At 40.4% G+C, this 16,125-nt stretch overlaps 1 protein-coding gene across 1 annotated transcript in view; it reads left to right on the forward strand.

Moving 5' to 3' along the window:
* The window catches only part of LOC144653445 (uncharacterized), a 28,774-nt gene extending 17,431 nt beyond the window's left edge, over positions 1 to 11,343 (forward strand). The window contains exons 15-23 of the mRNA XM_078513433.1: positions 533 to 577; positions 1,955 to 2,095; positions 3,532 to 3,591; positions 4,223 to 5,207; positions 7,013 to 7,083; positions 7,659 to 7,956; positions 8,844 to 8,884; positions 9,473 to 9,643; positions 10,161 to 11,343. Coding sequence (XP_078369559.1) covers positions 533 to 577; positions 1,955 to 2,095; positions 3,532 to 3,591; positions 4,223 to 5,207; positions 7,013 to 7,083; positions 7,659 to 7,956; positions 8,844 to 8,884; positions 9,473 to 9,643; positions 10,161 to 10,781 — 2,433 coding nt within the window. The 3' untranslated portion in view covers positions 10,782 to 11,343. The remainder of the gene's footprint in view (positions 1 to 532; positions 578 to 1,954; positions 2,096 to 3,531; positions 3,592 to 4,222; positions 5,208 to 7,012; positions 7,084 to 7,658; positions 7,957 to 8,843; positions 8,885 to 9,472; positions 9,644 to 10,160) is intronic.
* Positions 11,344 to 16,125: the final 4,782 nt, after the last annotated feature.

Genomic DNA, 16,125 nt, shown 5'->3' on the forward strand with positions numbered 1-16,125 from the left:
GACTTAATGATGTCCTTCAACCACCTGGCAGCAGCACTTACGCTAAAACTAACCAAAGGCTTCAAATGATTTTCAGGAACAAACGGCCATTTTTTTTTTCTCTTTCCTCTCACGTGACGCCTATCAGGTGACATCGCGTCACAATGTGTTCAGTCCAGTCCTTTTCTTAAAGCGAATTCTCAAAATGGTGGATAGGAACTAAAATCATGGCTCTGACACGTTTTTCAACCTCCCCGGACAGTTAAATAACGCTAGAAGGAAAGATTTACACGCGATGTGTGAAAAAACTCATGCTGCTGGCTGACGGTGGAGAACGTAAGCTTTGCAAAACGCCTTTGTTCTTTGCATACGTAATTTCTAAAAAACGAAGCTAGATTCAGCGAATTTGAATACAGATCAATGTTAAGCACACGTAAACGAACTTGCATGCGAAATTTGGAGTTGTTTGTGACATTTTTTTAATTTGGCCAAAACACAAAGTGCGTTTCTTGCGCTTAGGCCTTCATATTATCCTTTGTTTGTTTTTGCTCAGGGAGATGAACAAAGTGAGGACACAGCTGCTCGGAAGGGTTTTCAGGTAAGGTCCAGTTCACAGATTAAAAGGTGAACAGAATGAGACACTAACTGACTCCTGATCTTCTATGAAAAAAATCTCCCTTTGATTTGCAAGCATTCACAGGGCAAATTGAAAGGAGAATCTGGCAATGTATCAGAAGTCACCTGGGGCTTTATTCCAGGCATTCTAACCCTTTAGATGTTTATATTATATGCATTGTGTCAGTTGAAGGGGGGGGGGGGGGCTTAAAGGCTTAAAGGCTTAAAGGGACTATGTCACGGGGATTTCACAGATTTTTGGTCTAAACTGTTCTGAAATTAGTGGTAGGCAACATAACCCTAAAGTAAACATTATCTTTGAACATCTAAAGGAAGATATAACCTTAATTCGCTGATAGAAATAAAGCTATGGCTATAAATATCGATATCTCGAAGACACGCAGAGACAACTTGAAAACGTTTGTCTAACTTTTTCAACTTGCAACCCGTTTCCATCTGAGCCATCCGCAACCAAATATGCTTGTTAACAGTTTCAGTGCTCTAATATAGCAATTTTTAATAAAAATGGACTATTATTTTTAGGTTTCCTGTGACACAAATATAAATTTGGCGGTTCGAAAATCTGGTTGAATCTGTGACATAGTCTCTTTAATTCAGCTTAAGTTATCCTCATTCCAATTCCGTGCATTACATCCCTCTTGCCTGATGGAAAATGGTTTTTACCAAGAATCTTCTGGTGGGTTGCCCCTACATGTTACAAGTCGCCTATTTCTATGTTATTGGGATTGACAGCGCACAAGTTTGGATGGCCTGACATCTTGTCAATGATTGTGTCTCATGATCAATGTAACACTGGGCCAATCATGTGCAAGGACAAATGCATGCATGCCACAAATCACAAATCATGTACATTTAATTTTAAACCAGTACAACCTTGAAGCTTAAACATGTAACTGGTTAAAGGGACTATGTCTCTATTTGAACAGATTTTTGAACAGCCCAAATTTATATTTGTGTCGTAAGAAACTAAAAAGTAATGGTCCGTTTTTATTAACAATTGCTATTTTAGAGCACTAAAACTGTTTAAAAGTGCATTTGGTTGCAGATGGCTCGGATGGAAATGGATTGCAATTTGAAAACTTTAACCAACGTTTTCAAGTTGTTTCTGCGTGCCTTCAAAAAAATTGATATTTATAGCCGAAGTTTGATTTCTATCCCCAAATAAAGGTTATATCTTCCATTAAATGTTTAAAGCCAAATGAATGTTTTTTATAGATAAAGTTGCCTACCATTTATACAGATCAGTTTATTCTTATAACCTTTTTAAGTATTGATATTGTGAGGAGAAATTTGATGTTGGTCACTCTTGGGACTTAAAGGGTTAACACATTTATTTCAGGATGAGTCAGGCTTCCCTAGGCCAAGACCAGGTCCACGTGATCGTGACAAGTTTGGAAGAGGAAGAGGACGGGGCCGCTACCCCAGAGGGCGAGATGACAGACAACTACAAAGGGAAGATGAGGAAGCAAGGCTGATTGCAGTAAGTATAATGCGTATCTGTGATGAACGTCAAAATTGCTTGAGCTGAAAGTTTATACAATAGTTCATAATACAGTAAAAACCCGCTTATAAGAACAAGTGGATTAAGAACACCCAGGCCTGATTTTAGGAAATAAAGTACCATTTATATAAGAACACATTCAGCCTGAAAAATGAAAGTTGTTCTTATATGGAAAAATATCAAAGATCAACACTACTTTTCATTGCACACATAATAGTTCCACCCCAATTACAGTACAGTATTGCCTTGATTTATCAATTTTATTAAAATTGAAATACAATTGTGTGCATATATATTGATTTCATCTATTGGTAGCCTAGTATGTTCCTTATTTTAAGAAACTTTTTTTAAGAACACTTACAGGCTGATTTTGCAGATTATAACCCTTTATATAAGAACCAAATCAGCCTGAACCGCCAAAATAGGTGTTCTTATATGCGGGTTTTTACTGTACCCAATGTCATAGGCTTGCAATGCATGCAGAGGGCTACTGCTACATGTCTTTAGCCCGTTACATTGCATTCCTGTAAGTAGTGGCACTAGGTATTGATAATGCAGTCAAATCTTCCACAACAAGACACAGAAAAAGTCTCTTTTAGGAGAGGTGTCCTCATGTGGTTAGCTCAGTTGGTAGAGCGCTGGACTGTTGTGCGGGAGGTCGTGGGTTCGAACCCCAGACCGGACCAACTCTCAGGGTCTTAAAATAACTGAGGAGAATATGCTGCCTTTGTAATTACATCTGCAAATGGTTAGACATTCTAGTCTTCTCGGAAAAGGACGTTAAACCGTAGGTCCTGTCTCCTGTATCTTCAGGCTTATAACAGGGGACGTTAAAGAACCCACACACTATTCACAAAGAGTAGGGCACAAAGCTCCCGGTGTTGTGGTCTAGCCTTTGTGTAGTAAATTGACTAAAATTAATTACAGTTTGACTAATGTGTACAGCCCATTTGAACATATACATATAAAAAATATGCTATATAAATTCATTATCATTATCATTAAAAATGTAGCATTATAAATACTGCCATAAACGGCATCAGTATTTGAATAAAAATACTATACATCTAAGGCCTCACATTCACATAAGAAAATCTTTGTCTAGAAACATTAACATGAGGCTCAGGATGTACAATAGTATTGTTACTGGTATTCAAACTTGGGTGCCATTTATGCAAAGTGTACATGGCCAACAACAAAAAAATATTTTGACAGTCAAAGCTATTTTTTCTCTCTTGAATCGTATTGAAAGAAGTTATTGAAGTTTTTGCTTGAGTGTGTAAGACAGGCAGTAATATTGTGGTAGCTTTAAGTGCATTAACATACCCTGTTTGTGGTTTTCAGTTTGACAGAGGTGTGGGTGGTAATAAGGGGACAGCAAGTAGTTATTATTTATTATCAATTTCTTTATTTAGGAACAAGCCAAGCTGGCAGAATTACAAGGAAAAGATCCAGCAGCTTTCCCAGCTTTGCCAGTAAGTTTATTGTAAATGAGGTTAAATATATTATTTAACTTGGTTAATGACTAGCAGCTAATTGTGGCTGTTCTGTAGTTGTCTGGCGTTAGCTTGGCATTAGCGTGGCGTTGGCGTGGCTTGGCGTTTTTTAGCGTACATTGGCGGGATGGCAATTTCATATGCATGGCGTTTAATCCTGGTCAAAGCGCTGTGGGCAACTTGCGGAGCTCTAGTGGTCAGCGGTTACCTGCCGCGTTCTTATGCGTGCGCTGTTGCACGTGCTAGTAGTTTTCACTGAGCTGCGTAGCTTCACTGAGTTTAGTGCTCGAGGCGTTCTGGCTTACTGCGAATATTTTTCTTTTTCCCACTGAATTTCATTCAGTGTGATGGGGGGCTGGGTGTGGCGGGCGGGGCTCGTGGCTGGGTTGTGGCTAGGGCAGGCTTTCGAGGTGTTCTTGCTACCTGGGTTTGGGGTCGGCAGCTCCAGCCACCTAGTTCCTTGGCACCCAACCTCCATGAGTGACGAAGGCGTTAACAGCATTTTTTCAGTTGTGATTAAAAAGGAGAGCTTTTATACCTTAATACTTTGCTGTTAGGCATTAAGATTGCATAATCATGTATAAAATATGTTCCACTATAAATTACACAGACTCAACAAGCAGAAGAGAAGCCTCCCTCCACTGAAGCTGCCCCGGATCAAAGCCCTGCAGAGTTCTGGAGTCGTTTGAAGAACACTCAAGGAAAGCCGCCACCCACACTCAAAGAAAACCATGTGAACGCAACAGACAACAAACCTTCAAGCGCACCAACTTCACCAACCAGTCAACAGCCACACATGGCCAAACCGGAAGAGAAAGAACTGGAAACTAAAAAGGAGAGACCGCCGACCAAAGAGGTTAAAGCACCAGGGGCTCAGAATAGTGAAGTCGTAAACAGGATAGTAGAGAATAAGACTCCTGAAGCAAGCAGTAACCATGTTCCACTGGAAACGAGCAAAAAGGAACAGAGCGAGTCTCAAAAACAAACCATGCCTTTAGAAAAGGAGCTGTCGAAAGGCAAGGCTGAACATTCAAAGGGACTTCACTTGAATGAGATAAAACAACAAGCAACGTCTCCGTCGGTAGAGGTGAAAAATGTTTCTCCGAAGTCTAATGTTGAGGAAGTAAAGTTAGCAGATGTTGCTGAGGTAAGAAATGCCTGGGCGAAGGAACCAACTGAAAAGAAAGAAATAAAAACACAGGACAAAACTCCAGAAAATAACATCAAAGATATAGAACCAGATATAAAGAAACCTGAAGAACCTCCTTCTGTCAAACCACAAGGAGTGAGAGGCGTGATCCGTATGACCAATTTCAACAACAAACCACAACAGGCTGCCGAGACTGGAGAGCAGGAGGAGACGCAGAAGGAAGAGATTAAATTGTTAAGAAAGGAGGATTCTGTTGCTAAAGAAGTACCAAACCTCAAATCTGCCCTAGCAGGGGAAGGCTCTGTGTCTTCTACTCCAGAGAAAAAGACTGTGACATTTGCTGAGCCCCTTAACGAAGGTGGCGAAATTAAAGTTCTTGTGAGCACAGCAAAGGAGTTAGCTGGTAAAGATGGCAAGAGAGAAGTGCTTGCTCCTCCAACACTAGGTATGATAGTGCTGTTGTCATTATTTTGTACTCTGCTACTTGTGCATCATATGAGAGGCACGGTAGCCTAATGGTTAGTGTGCTGGATTTTGGATCGAGCAGTCCTGGTTCGAACTCCTACTAAGGTCACTGCACTGTGTTCATGGGCAAGACACCTTACTCTCATGGTGCCTCTGTCCCCCTAGATGTATAAATGGGTATTAGCAAATTTAAAATGCTGGGAGTAACCCTGCCATGGACTCGAGCATAGGCCTTTCTCGATTATGCTAGTAAAACTGGCATTTAATGCTACTAGAAATTCTCGCATAAAGCCAAAAAAATGCTAGAATAATGCCTGATTTCTTTAAAAATGCCACTTGAATTCCAAAGAATGCTTTGCTTTATTTCAAACAAAACGTACAAGCTCTTACATTATATGCTCAAATCAACAACAGGTGATACTTAATTATTTTTTTTTTTTTTATAAAAAAAAATAAAAAAATAAAAAAAAATTTAAAAAAAAAAATAAACAAATATATTTTTAAAAAAATTGAAAAAACACACACAAGTAACACAACACAAGTAAATAAATAACACAACGCACAAACAGACGAAACAGACAGAAAACAATCAAATTAAGTAATCAAAATTGTGAAACTTTAGGATTATTTATCCTTCTGAGTTCTGAGTGCTGAAATCTGGATCACAGTCATGAAAAATGACAGAAAATGCTAGCAATTCTTTTTCAAGAAAAAACGAAAAAAAATGCTCGTTTTCCCAAAAAATGCCGAAAAAAATGCTAGCATAATCGAGAAAGGCCTACTCGAGCATCCATGTGTGAGGCTCCACCGCGGTCAAACGACAGAAATATGCAAAAAATAAGAAAAGTACTGCAAAGATAAGGTTTTAATTTTCACAGTTCAAAGTTTGATACATAACCGGTATCCTAAGGGTTTACTAAGTTTTTTGGAGCTTTACTAAAAAAGTTCTACGTGTTTGAAAATAGCGATATGCGGACTTGTCGGCGCCATTTGTCACAGCACCTTTGGTTCGGATGCGAAACATTTAAAAAGTAAAAACACTGGTTTACCTGAGGGAATGGGATTATGCTTTCACTCGGCAACTATTTTTATCTATCCTTGCTCGTACTAATACTTCAATTTGAACAAAAAACGTCAAAATGGAAAGAAAACCTGCCTGAGACGTTTGACCGCGGTGAAGTGTGAGGCACGGTAGCCTAATGGTTAGTGTGTGGATTTTGGACTGAGCAGTCCTGGTTTGAGCCCCTACTGGGGTCACTGCACTGTGTTCATGGGCAAGACACCTCACTCTCATAGTGCCTCTGTCCCCCTAGATGTATAAATGGGTATTAGCAAATTTTTAATGCTGGGAGTAACCCTGCAATGGACTAGCATCCATGTGTGAAGCACGGTAGCTCAATGGATTTTGGATTGAGCAGTCCTGGTTCGAGCCCCTAGTAGGGTCACTGCACTGTGTTCATGGGCAAGACACCTTACTCTCATAGTGCCTCTGTCCCCCTAGATGTATAAATGGATATTGGCAAATTTTTAATGGTGGGAGTAACACTGCAATGGACTAGCATCTTATCCAGAGAGAGGAGTAGAAATACTGTTTTCCATTATTTGTCGCGTCAGGTAATAAACCTTTTGGGTTTTTTGAGCAGTGACCTCTTGTATCTAGCCTACCCTTTTGTATCTTACCATTATTTAACGTGAGCAGTCATTTTATTAATGGGTTATGCTCTCTACTGCTGTCCCAGGTTAATAGTCTTGTATTCATTGCCGTCTTTTTCTTTTTCTCTCCAGTCTCGGTCGTAATGAAACCAGCTCCGTCTTCGGAAATTGCACAAGACAATTTGTCAGTTACTCTGATGACTGTAAGTGCTGACTGTTTGTTTGGCCATTCCGGAGTTGCACAGGGAACTGGGGCGGGTTTCAAATTTTAACTAATCGATAAACTGACACCAACACACGAAAGATCACGATTAGATTGGTCATTTGACCAAGTTTGATGGTTTGAGGGTAAAAAGGAGCGAAGTTATGGACCTTGAACCATGAACTCATACAAACATCCATACAAAATTGTAATCATTTCTGTTATACACTGAAAATTGGGTAAACATAGTGATTTTCATCTCAGCTCCTGCAAAAGGTAGGTTCATGGCAGGTTTGACAGTTTTCATGACGTTTGTAAGGATTTGAACTATGTTTCAAGGTCCATATTTTGGTTTCTAATCAGCTTTAAAGCATCAAACTTGGTCAAATTACCAATCTTGATGCGATCTTTCATGTGGTGGTCAGTTTATCAATAAGATGAAATTTGAAACACGCCCCAGTTCCCTGCGCAACTCCAGAATGGCCACATTGGGAATAAACTTTGTTGCTTTGTTGCTCTCTGCTATTTTTTTACGCTGCCTTTTTTTTAATTCTGGCTGCCCTGTTCCCTTTGCAGAATAACAAGCCTGACAAGAACACCGGCGAAGATGACGCCGCAAACGCCAAAACCTCCACCACAAACCAAGATACAAACACTAAACTACAGACCCCCACCACTACCCCCTCAGACAGCAACCAAGGCAGTGAAGGAGCAGAATCCGCATCCTCTAGCTCCCCCTCAGTTTCCCAGCACCAGGCCGTGTATCAGCTGCCTTTTCTTCCTGTGATGTACACACAGTTGCCGAACATGACCAGTCATCCTCGCTTGCCTCAAGGAATATCCATGGAAAGCGATGGCTCTGATCTGCCAGAAGGTATGTTTACTGCCTCGCTTTGTCTTTAGCTTTGGTAACCTTCCGACTCTTCCACCGGACAATACTGTCGCTTACATCTAAGCGTAAACACTTGCTGCCGCAACATGATCTAATTGGGTATCAAACGTGGCATGATTTGTAATCAAAGGTTGAAGTTAAGCAGACCGTAACGGCAACTTTCGCGCTCAAAATGCTCACTATAAACACTGAGTACAGGCGAAACTTTACACTGGAAGTGATTCAAGTGAACCTGCAAATGCATATGGTATACACAGATCAGGATCAATTTGTCGGAAGAAGTCTTCATATCCAATCTTTCCGCCATTTCGAAACCAGAAAGTGTTCAACTTAGGCGCGAAAGTTGCCGTTACAGTCTGCCAAACTTCAACGTTTGATGACGTATCATGCCACGTTTGATAGCCAATTAGATCATGTTTCGGCGGTGAGTGTTCACGCTAAGATGAGAAGTGGCACTTCCACAGGGTGGCTCTTTGTCCACTGTTTCCGATCAAATTTGCAGATTTTTTTGCAGAGGGAGGAAAACCGGAGAACCCGGAGAATCAACAACAAACTCAACCCACATATAACACCGAGTCTGGAAATTGAACCCGGGCCACATTGGTGGGAGGCGAGCGCTCTCACCACTGCGCCATCCCCGCTCGTTGACTTTCAAGGGTCTCAAAAGAAGATACTGTAGTGAAAAAAATAAATAATTTTAAATCTAACAGTTTTTTATTTGTGAATATGTTGGTAAGTTGTGTTGATGTTGTTGCATATTTCTCTGAAGAAAAGAATTTTCACTTCGAACGATTAGTATGCTTGGTGAACTAAACTCGAACACTTGTTGTATAAAACGTAGTCAAGTTAGTTCATTGTTTGTTTTGCAGACCCCAATACGCTTCGATATTTCTTCAATCTTGGATTCCAGGTACTGAATGACTGTTATAATGATTGTTTTATGTGCTGTTGTGCATGTATGACTGGAAAGTTTTAAGTTCAATTTGCTAACCCTGTAACTTTACTTGATGTTGTTTTCCTTTGTTTGGTGGTGAGGGGAATGGGGAAGGGGGGAGTCTGGAACGACAAATAGCAGACTGAGAAACATCCGATTTCTGAAACTCTCAATTACTCAAATTAATCCTCCCAATAACGTAAACCCAAAGGCGTTTCCCTTGGATTTGCTTTCCTCGAGCCGTGTAATTTTACCCCCGATTTCTCAAACCAATTGTTGCTTCATGAAGGTTTGAAAACTCACGATTCCACTGCGGTATCATTGTCTGGCCTCATTTAAGACCTGCCAACACGTCTCGGGAGCAGCCGTAAGATCTCACACGAATGGTTCGCTATCCTACGAGAGAACAGTAGAACATACAACAGGAACAATATAGCCCCCTAAAACAACCGCAAATGCTACACAAGAGGACCAATAGAATGACAAGCTTACGAGAGCGGCTACACTGCTGGAAAAGACAAACTTTTGCTAAGTTGCTACTCTAACAAAACGTTAATGTTTCAGTACCACCTCCAACTGAACCAGCAGTGGGCAAACCAACAGATGATGTACTACGGCCCGTCAATGTATCAGATGCCTTCACAGGATCACATGCAGCCTCACCCTGCAGTGTCTATGGGTCAGCAGCTTAACCCTGGAGTGCCACAAGTGATCTACCAGGCCCAACAGATGCAGGTAAACAAGCTGACCTGTCTGGTTGCGCTTGCACCCGAACAAAAGTCTAAAGACTGCATGCGTGGTTGCTCGCGAACGTGCGTACGCGAGAACGTGCATGCGAGCGAGAGAACGTGTTTGCGAGCGTGTGCGAGAACGTGTACGAGAGCGTGCCAGCGTGCGTGGTTACATACTGTTGCTGTGCGATCTGTTGTTTCTCCAGTCGGGAGAAACGTGTCAGTTGAAGACGAAAGTCACTGAGTTCACGCGCGGTTTTCGCGACCGTAGTTGCTAAGAAACATGGCGTTTCCTCGTTATAATTAAGAACCTAAAGAATTCTTCGAGGGCTCCGACCAAAGACTCCCCAGATTGGAGGTGTGTCTGATTGCTGCTACATGTGCACAGCTTGTTGTGTAGAAATGGTTAAGATTTGAAAAGATTGAGACAAATTAGGAACGACGAACAGTCGATTGCCAGCCATGCTGACTTATCTCCGAGAATGTTTAGGTAATTATTTCTGTTTTTGTTGTTCCTTTAGGGATATCACCCGGCTCAAATCCCACCAGTAATGCAAGAGAACACAAGCTTCTCTGACCGTAACTCAATGGATAGGAGCAGTCCCGGCCAGACACAACAACAACAGCAACAGCCGACACAACAACAGCAACAACAGCAACAGCCCATCCCTCTGCACCAGGCTTCGTTTGTGCCTAATCAGCATCACACGTGGCGAGCGGCGCGGTCGATGACTGGGTACCAGGGCAAGCAGATGCATATGGGTGGGTACAACTCACAGGTGGCAAACCAGCAGACACCTCGTGGGCCCATGCAACAAGGGGCCGGCAATACCAAGCCGCATTATAAAACCAAGAAATACCCGAAACACCGCAGCGACCAGTTCATGTACGGTGCGCAGTCTCAGCATGCGCAGAATCAAGGGGCGCCTGTGCATGGTGCGCATGCGTATACCAACGCCACCCAAACCGCTGGTTCGTCTTCTAGCGCCTTCTATATGCCCGGCAGCGACCACGCTGCTGGGAAAGGGTCTGGGGACTACTACCATAGCAACCAGCAATTTGTGAACCCTTATGGAAATGTGTCATCGAGCATGACACAAGCTCCGCACTCCGCTGCGAACTCGCGGGGACAGTATCCGTAAAATGGATAGATCATTGATTGACTTGAGTATAGACCATTGTTTTGGACAAGGAATGTCTCGTGATGGTAGCTGCAAAGCTAACGGAATTGATTTGAAATATAAGTAGCCAAGTATCTTGGACAGTGAAGTGCCGAACATAAGCGAGTAACGACTTTGGCTTTTTCAGTAATGCAATGTGGCTGCAATATTTGGCCAGCATAGTTTCTATATTTGCACAATATGGTTGGGCGATATTGGTGCCACATTGATGCCACATTCGTTCAAAATGTGGCTCCCATATCGGCGCAATATCGCTGCAATGTTTATCCAATATAGCTGTAATATTGATACAACGTGGTTGCTATATTAATGCAAATTGTTACCTCTATATTGACGCGAAATATGGCTCCTATGTTGGCACTATGTTGCTGCTATACTGATGTGAATGTGGTTCTATATTGGCACAATATGGCTACTTCACTGTTCGAGGTACTCCATGTTATTGTTATGTTAAACTGTGCTGTTCTTGTAGTAGTGGTGTTTTGTGTTAGGGACTAGCTAAATTAAAATGTGACGTGACTTAGCACTGTGTCATTGTTCTTTATCTCAGTTTTCCCATCTACTCTCGGAGACTTTCTTCACCCTTTAACTTCAATTACACTGTAATATGTTTTATGATGCCCAGCGGTGGAGCTCGGTTGGCTTGTTAGCTCAATTGGTTAGAGCGCTGCACCGGTATCGCAGAGGTCGGGGTTCGAGTCCCGGCAAGCCTGATTTTTTCCGGCTTTTTTTTGCAACTGTTTAAGTTGTGTTCATAACTGCGAGGATCTTCTCTTCATTTATTCACCATCCGCAGTTCATATGTATGATTTTATATATTTATAATTTCAAACTTCATGCCGGCCAAAATTTCCCTTGAACTCGCAAATGACCTGCTCAGTAGCAAAAAAATATTTGCCCACTTTCACTAAGCTGAATATTGTTATGATTCGATAAAGGGTTAAAGGCCGCCTCTCTAACTAACAGAAGTGGCTGACGGTATTCCTACTCCTGCCTAGAATGCTAATTCATTGGAGGTGACCCCGCTTTTTTTTCTTGGTTTTGGTCACGTTGCCAGCGCCATGGGTGGTGTGGGGCCTTTGAGAATTAAGTGTCTTGCTCACTGAGAAAACAACAAAAACGCGGCCAGGCTAGGATGTTATCGTCAATGGACTCAAGAACAATAACTCACGTACACGCATGACCTATTTGTAGACATTGCCAGAACTGCTCTGTTGTTGCTACTGCCGAGATTTAGTCCCGCCCTTGCGTTTTTTTAATTTTGTTGTTAAGTTTTTCCTTTGAAGTCGTTTTATTTAAAAAATGTAAATTGTCTCTTACTCAAAAACGCGAAATTAAAGGGATTCAGGATACAAAATTTTCGCGAAATTTAAGTGTCGCGAAATATACCTCAAAATCGCGAAAGTAACGTGTCGCGAAAATTTCATGTAATAAGCTAGTTAACGTTACACTTTCCATTTCCGGGTGGAAGGGAGGAGGCTCGATGTAGTTTTTTTTTAGCCCTAGGATGGTAGTTTTCAAAATGAAAATTATCTAGGAAGCCAATGTTCAATTTTTGCCAAAATGCACCATTATGATCAAATATGACCAAAGTTTAATTTTTTACTGGTTACTTAGTCACAAAGGTTACCATAGCAATGATTGTCGTTTTCTTTTGCTTTCAAACAAGCCTAATTTTCCCGAAATCTAGATTGACTCTTTGTATTAATTTTTTGATATGTTAAAGTACAGTGGATTCTAGCTAACTGTTGACGAAATTTTAGAAAAATCTGCAAGAGCGTTTTCAAGTAAATCAAGAATGAAGTTTTCAGAAAAATCCCGTTTTAATGCGAAATAGGCGCTTTTTAATTGTTTCGTAGTATTTAACGCGGTGTACATAAATGCACGTGGCTGAAGGCAAAAAATCGTTAAAGAGGTGTTTCTTCGGGCGTCTTAAATTCTCTTTGATGCTTTCGGCTTCTCTACGTTAATGAATATTATTGAAATGAAAGAAAACACATATGAAATGATTTCTCACGAAATGAAATACATTGTTAACTGAACGCCAGGCCGGTTAGAATCAGTTTTGCAAAAATGTGTTAATCGACTTAATAAATATGCGAGTTAGGTTTAACGGCGACTCAATCAATATGATTTCCTTAAACTGAGAATTCAAGCTCCAGAAATAATTGCCTGTGACCGCGTGAAAAATACTAAGCCTCTGACACTCAGGATCATGATAACAAATGAGATCGGAAAAATGATCTTGTTTATAAGTTTATGCTTTATTAATTCACATATCAACCGAACCTGTGGATGTATGTTTGAAAATGGGAGAAATAATTTTTTTGGAAAAATTTTAATTTTTTTAGTACCTGAATCTTTTTTGGAGTTTAAGTTAATTGTTCGGACTTTTTTTTTTTTTTTTTCTCTCCTTTTTTGAAGATGTTCGATCGCCGGCCCGGCTTCCTTTGATTTCTTTGGTTTATTGTAAGACATAATGAAAGTTATTGAAATAGGCGAAAACACTTTTAATGAAACATTTTCGACGGAATGAAATGAATTGTAGACTGGCTTAAGTAGAAATACTAAATACAATATATATCACTGATGCAAATTTTGTCGCCGAAACTTGTAATCAATCATGCAGTATATATATCAGTGAATTCAGATTGCGTTAAATATCGGCAAATCCGGCTTATCCTTAAAATCTGTGTTAGCAAAACTCTCTTAAATTCAGGCCTTTCATACAGCGCTAGTAAACTTGTTGTTGTTTGCCTGAAAGTTTGATAAATACGTATAATTATTTTCCCTTTTTTCCACTGCTAGCCGCAACATAAAGCACTAAGAAGTTGGCGGCGAATTGTTCCTCAATTCTGGATAACTCAGTGGGAATAATCCTCGGATTTGTTAGCGGGTGACTTAAGATCCCAGGGGGGGGGGGGGGGTACTCGAAGTATTCATGACGGAGGGACCGACTCTTTTTTGGTTAAAAATTTACACGCTCGGTATTTTTTTAGGTCAAGGGATCTGTCCCCTTTTTCTTTAGGTCTTAAAAAATACGGGTATTTTTGGGGTCTTATCTCCGAGCGGCCTTTGCGTTTCGGGTTTTCGTTGCGATCAGTGGATCAGAAAAATGTTCTTTCGAATTTTTTTCAGCGAGGTGTGTTCCGGAAAAACTGTTAATATTAAGGAGACAACAAAATGTATTTAAGTCTTGTATTTTTTTGGGTTGGAAATTTTGATGCCAGGTATTTTTTGGGTGTAAAATTTCAGGCTTGTGTATTTTTGGGGTTTGCAATGTAAAGCTCCGTCGGACCACCCTCCCCCCCCCCCGTCATGTATACTTCGAGTACCCCCCCCCCCCTTGGGCTTAAGATAAAGATAAAAGGAGATACATGCGATGATGTTGCTGATAATTAAAATCTTCGACCTGAAAATAAAATGCAGAAAAGATGGCAATCGCATCAATATTATTTGCTAAAAATACCCCAGAACAAAAACCCACGCAGATACTTAATTTAGTTCTACATTTAATGTAAATAAATTTTCTACTTTTCCTAAAGATAAACATTTGTTAAAGAACTCAATCTATTACTGAAATATTATTTTAAATGTTAATTTTGTTTCGCTGGAGTCTGCACGCAGTAAGACAAAACTTCAAGTAGGCAAGCTCGCACGGTATATAATTTTAACAATTTTCGCTTTAAAAATTAGTATATAGTTTTCTGTACAATAAGCATGAGTAATATATATTTTCAGATTATTTACAATCTTTTCAATCTCTTGCTACTGTTTGGATGTAGCACATATATATATACAGATAAATTTTGCGTGTTTGTTGCCTAAAAGAGTGTTAATGTTTTCTCAAAGAAATATTCCTAAACACAGTAGGAGAATGAAAAGCTAAAGGCAGATGTTTTTCTTTCTTTTATGTCAAACAAATTTACACAGCGTGTCATTCGAAAATTCAAACTTCACGAGGATCTTTCAGGTGATAGTACGCGAGACGATTTTTAATATCGTGTACATGGCGCGATGAACGATTTTTAACGCTACATTTTAATGCGGGAACATGTTGCAGCTTTTTGAACTGCTTTCAATGCTTGCAACATTGTTGTACGAATTTTTAACGGTGCGTTAAAATCTACCCATTTAGCATAACGTTGCCGCAACAATGTGGCGTTAAAAGTTGCCTTGTGTAACATGGATTAAAAATCGCCGTTAAAAATTGTCTCGTATAACATCACTTTTCTATGATCCTGCTCAGTGTACCAGCTATAGTCACGTACGGCAAAATAACATTACAAAAACTGTTTATTTTGTTTGATTTCTCACTAACTACCCTCGTGCCAGCACTGTTTTTCAGTTTTATCTTGATTTCATAAATACACCCCCGTTATTGGAGTCGTTAATACGAGGCAGATACGTTTTTCGTTGAATTTTCATGCTCTCTACGGACTGGCTAAGTGCTTCCATTTCGTTCCCATTTTGATCTTGTGTCTCCCACTTGGACGAAATAAAATCGCTTGATATGTCAGGTAGTTTAAATGTTTCTTCGCCTTCTTTCATCTCTAAATCATTAGTTGAAGTCCCAGAAAGAGTTTTCCGCGGCTTTGATCCACTTCTCTTGCATTTGTGGTGCCTTAAATGTTTGTCCTTTTTGCATTCTGAAGCGGAATAAAATTCTGGCAAGCTAGAGCTTCTCCGTGTCGGACGGTGCTCGTTGAGCGAGTCCTGATTTAATGTCGCTGTAAACGTTTCGTTCGCTGGGAAATCTTTCCACTCCTTTTCTTTCCGAGCCTTTCTGGAATGGCTTTCTTTAGAGTTCATAAACTGCATATCATTTTCGGTTGAGGCGACCAAACCTTTCCAAAGTCCAGCATGATTTGTCTGGATAAACGGTAGCGAAGAACTCCTCTTTCGATGTCGCCTAGTTCTGCCGTCATTCTTCGTTGCGATTGGAAAAAGGTCGTCGCTACTTTCATTATCACTTTGCGAGCCATCATTATTGAAATTGCCCAATGCACTGTCCTCTATTCTCGCCATCAAAAGCGATGATTACAAATTATCATCAAACACTAATTTTTCTTGATACACAGTAGTCAGCGACCTGTCAGACAAACTCATGGAAATCTTCGCGCCGATTAACTCCAAAAACTAACGCGGGAAGATCTAAAGCTTGATTTTGTTAACATAGGCTCGACATTGCGACTCACATGTTTACAAACTTCCGTTAATATTATGATTTCAATTTACCTCGCAAGTCGATGAAATTACATACAGTAATTTTCTTGTCTGGTGCGGGAAAATCAACGTTTTCGTC

The sequence above is a fragment of the Oculina patagonica genome, chromosome 5 (assembly GCF_052425735.1).
Source record: "Oculina patagonica isolate OP01 chromosome 5, crgOcupat, whole genome shotgun sequence".
Classification (NCBI taxonomy): domain Eukaryota; kingdom Metazoa; phylum Cnidaria; class Anthozoa; order Scleractinia; family Oculinidae; genus Oculina; species Oculina patagonica.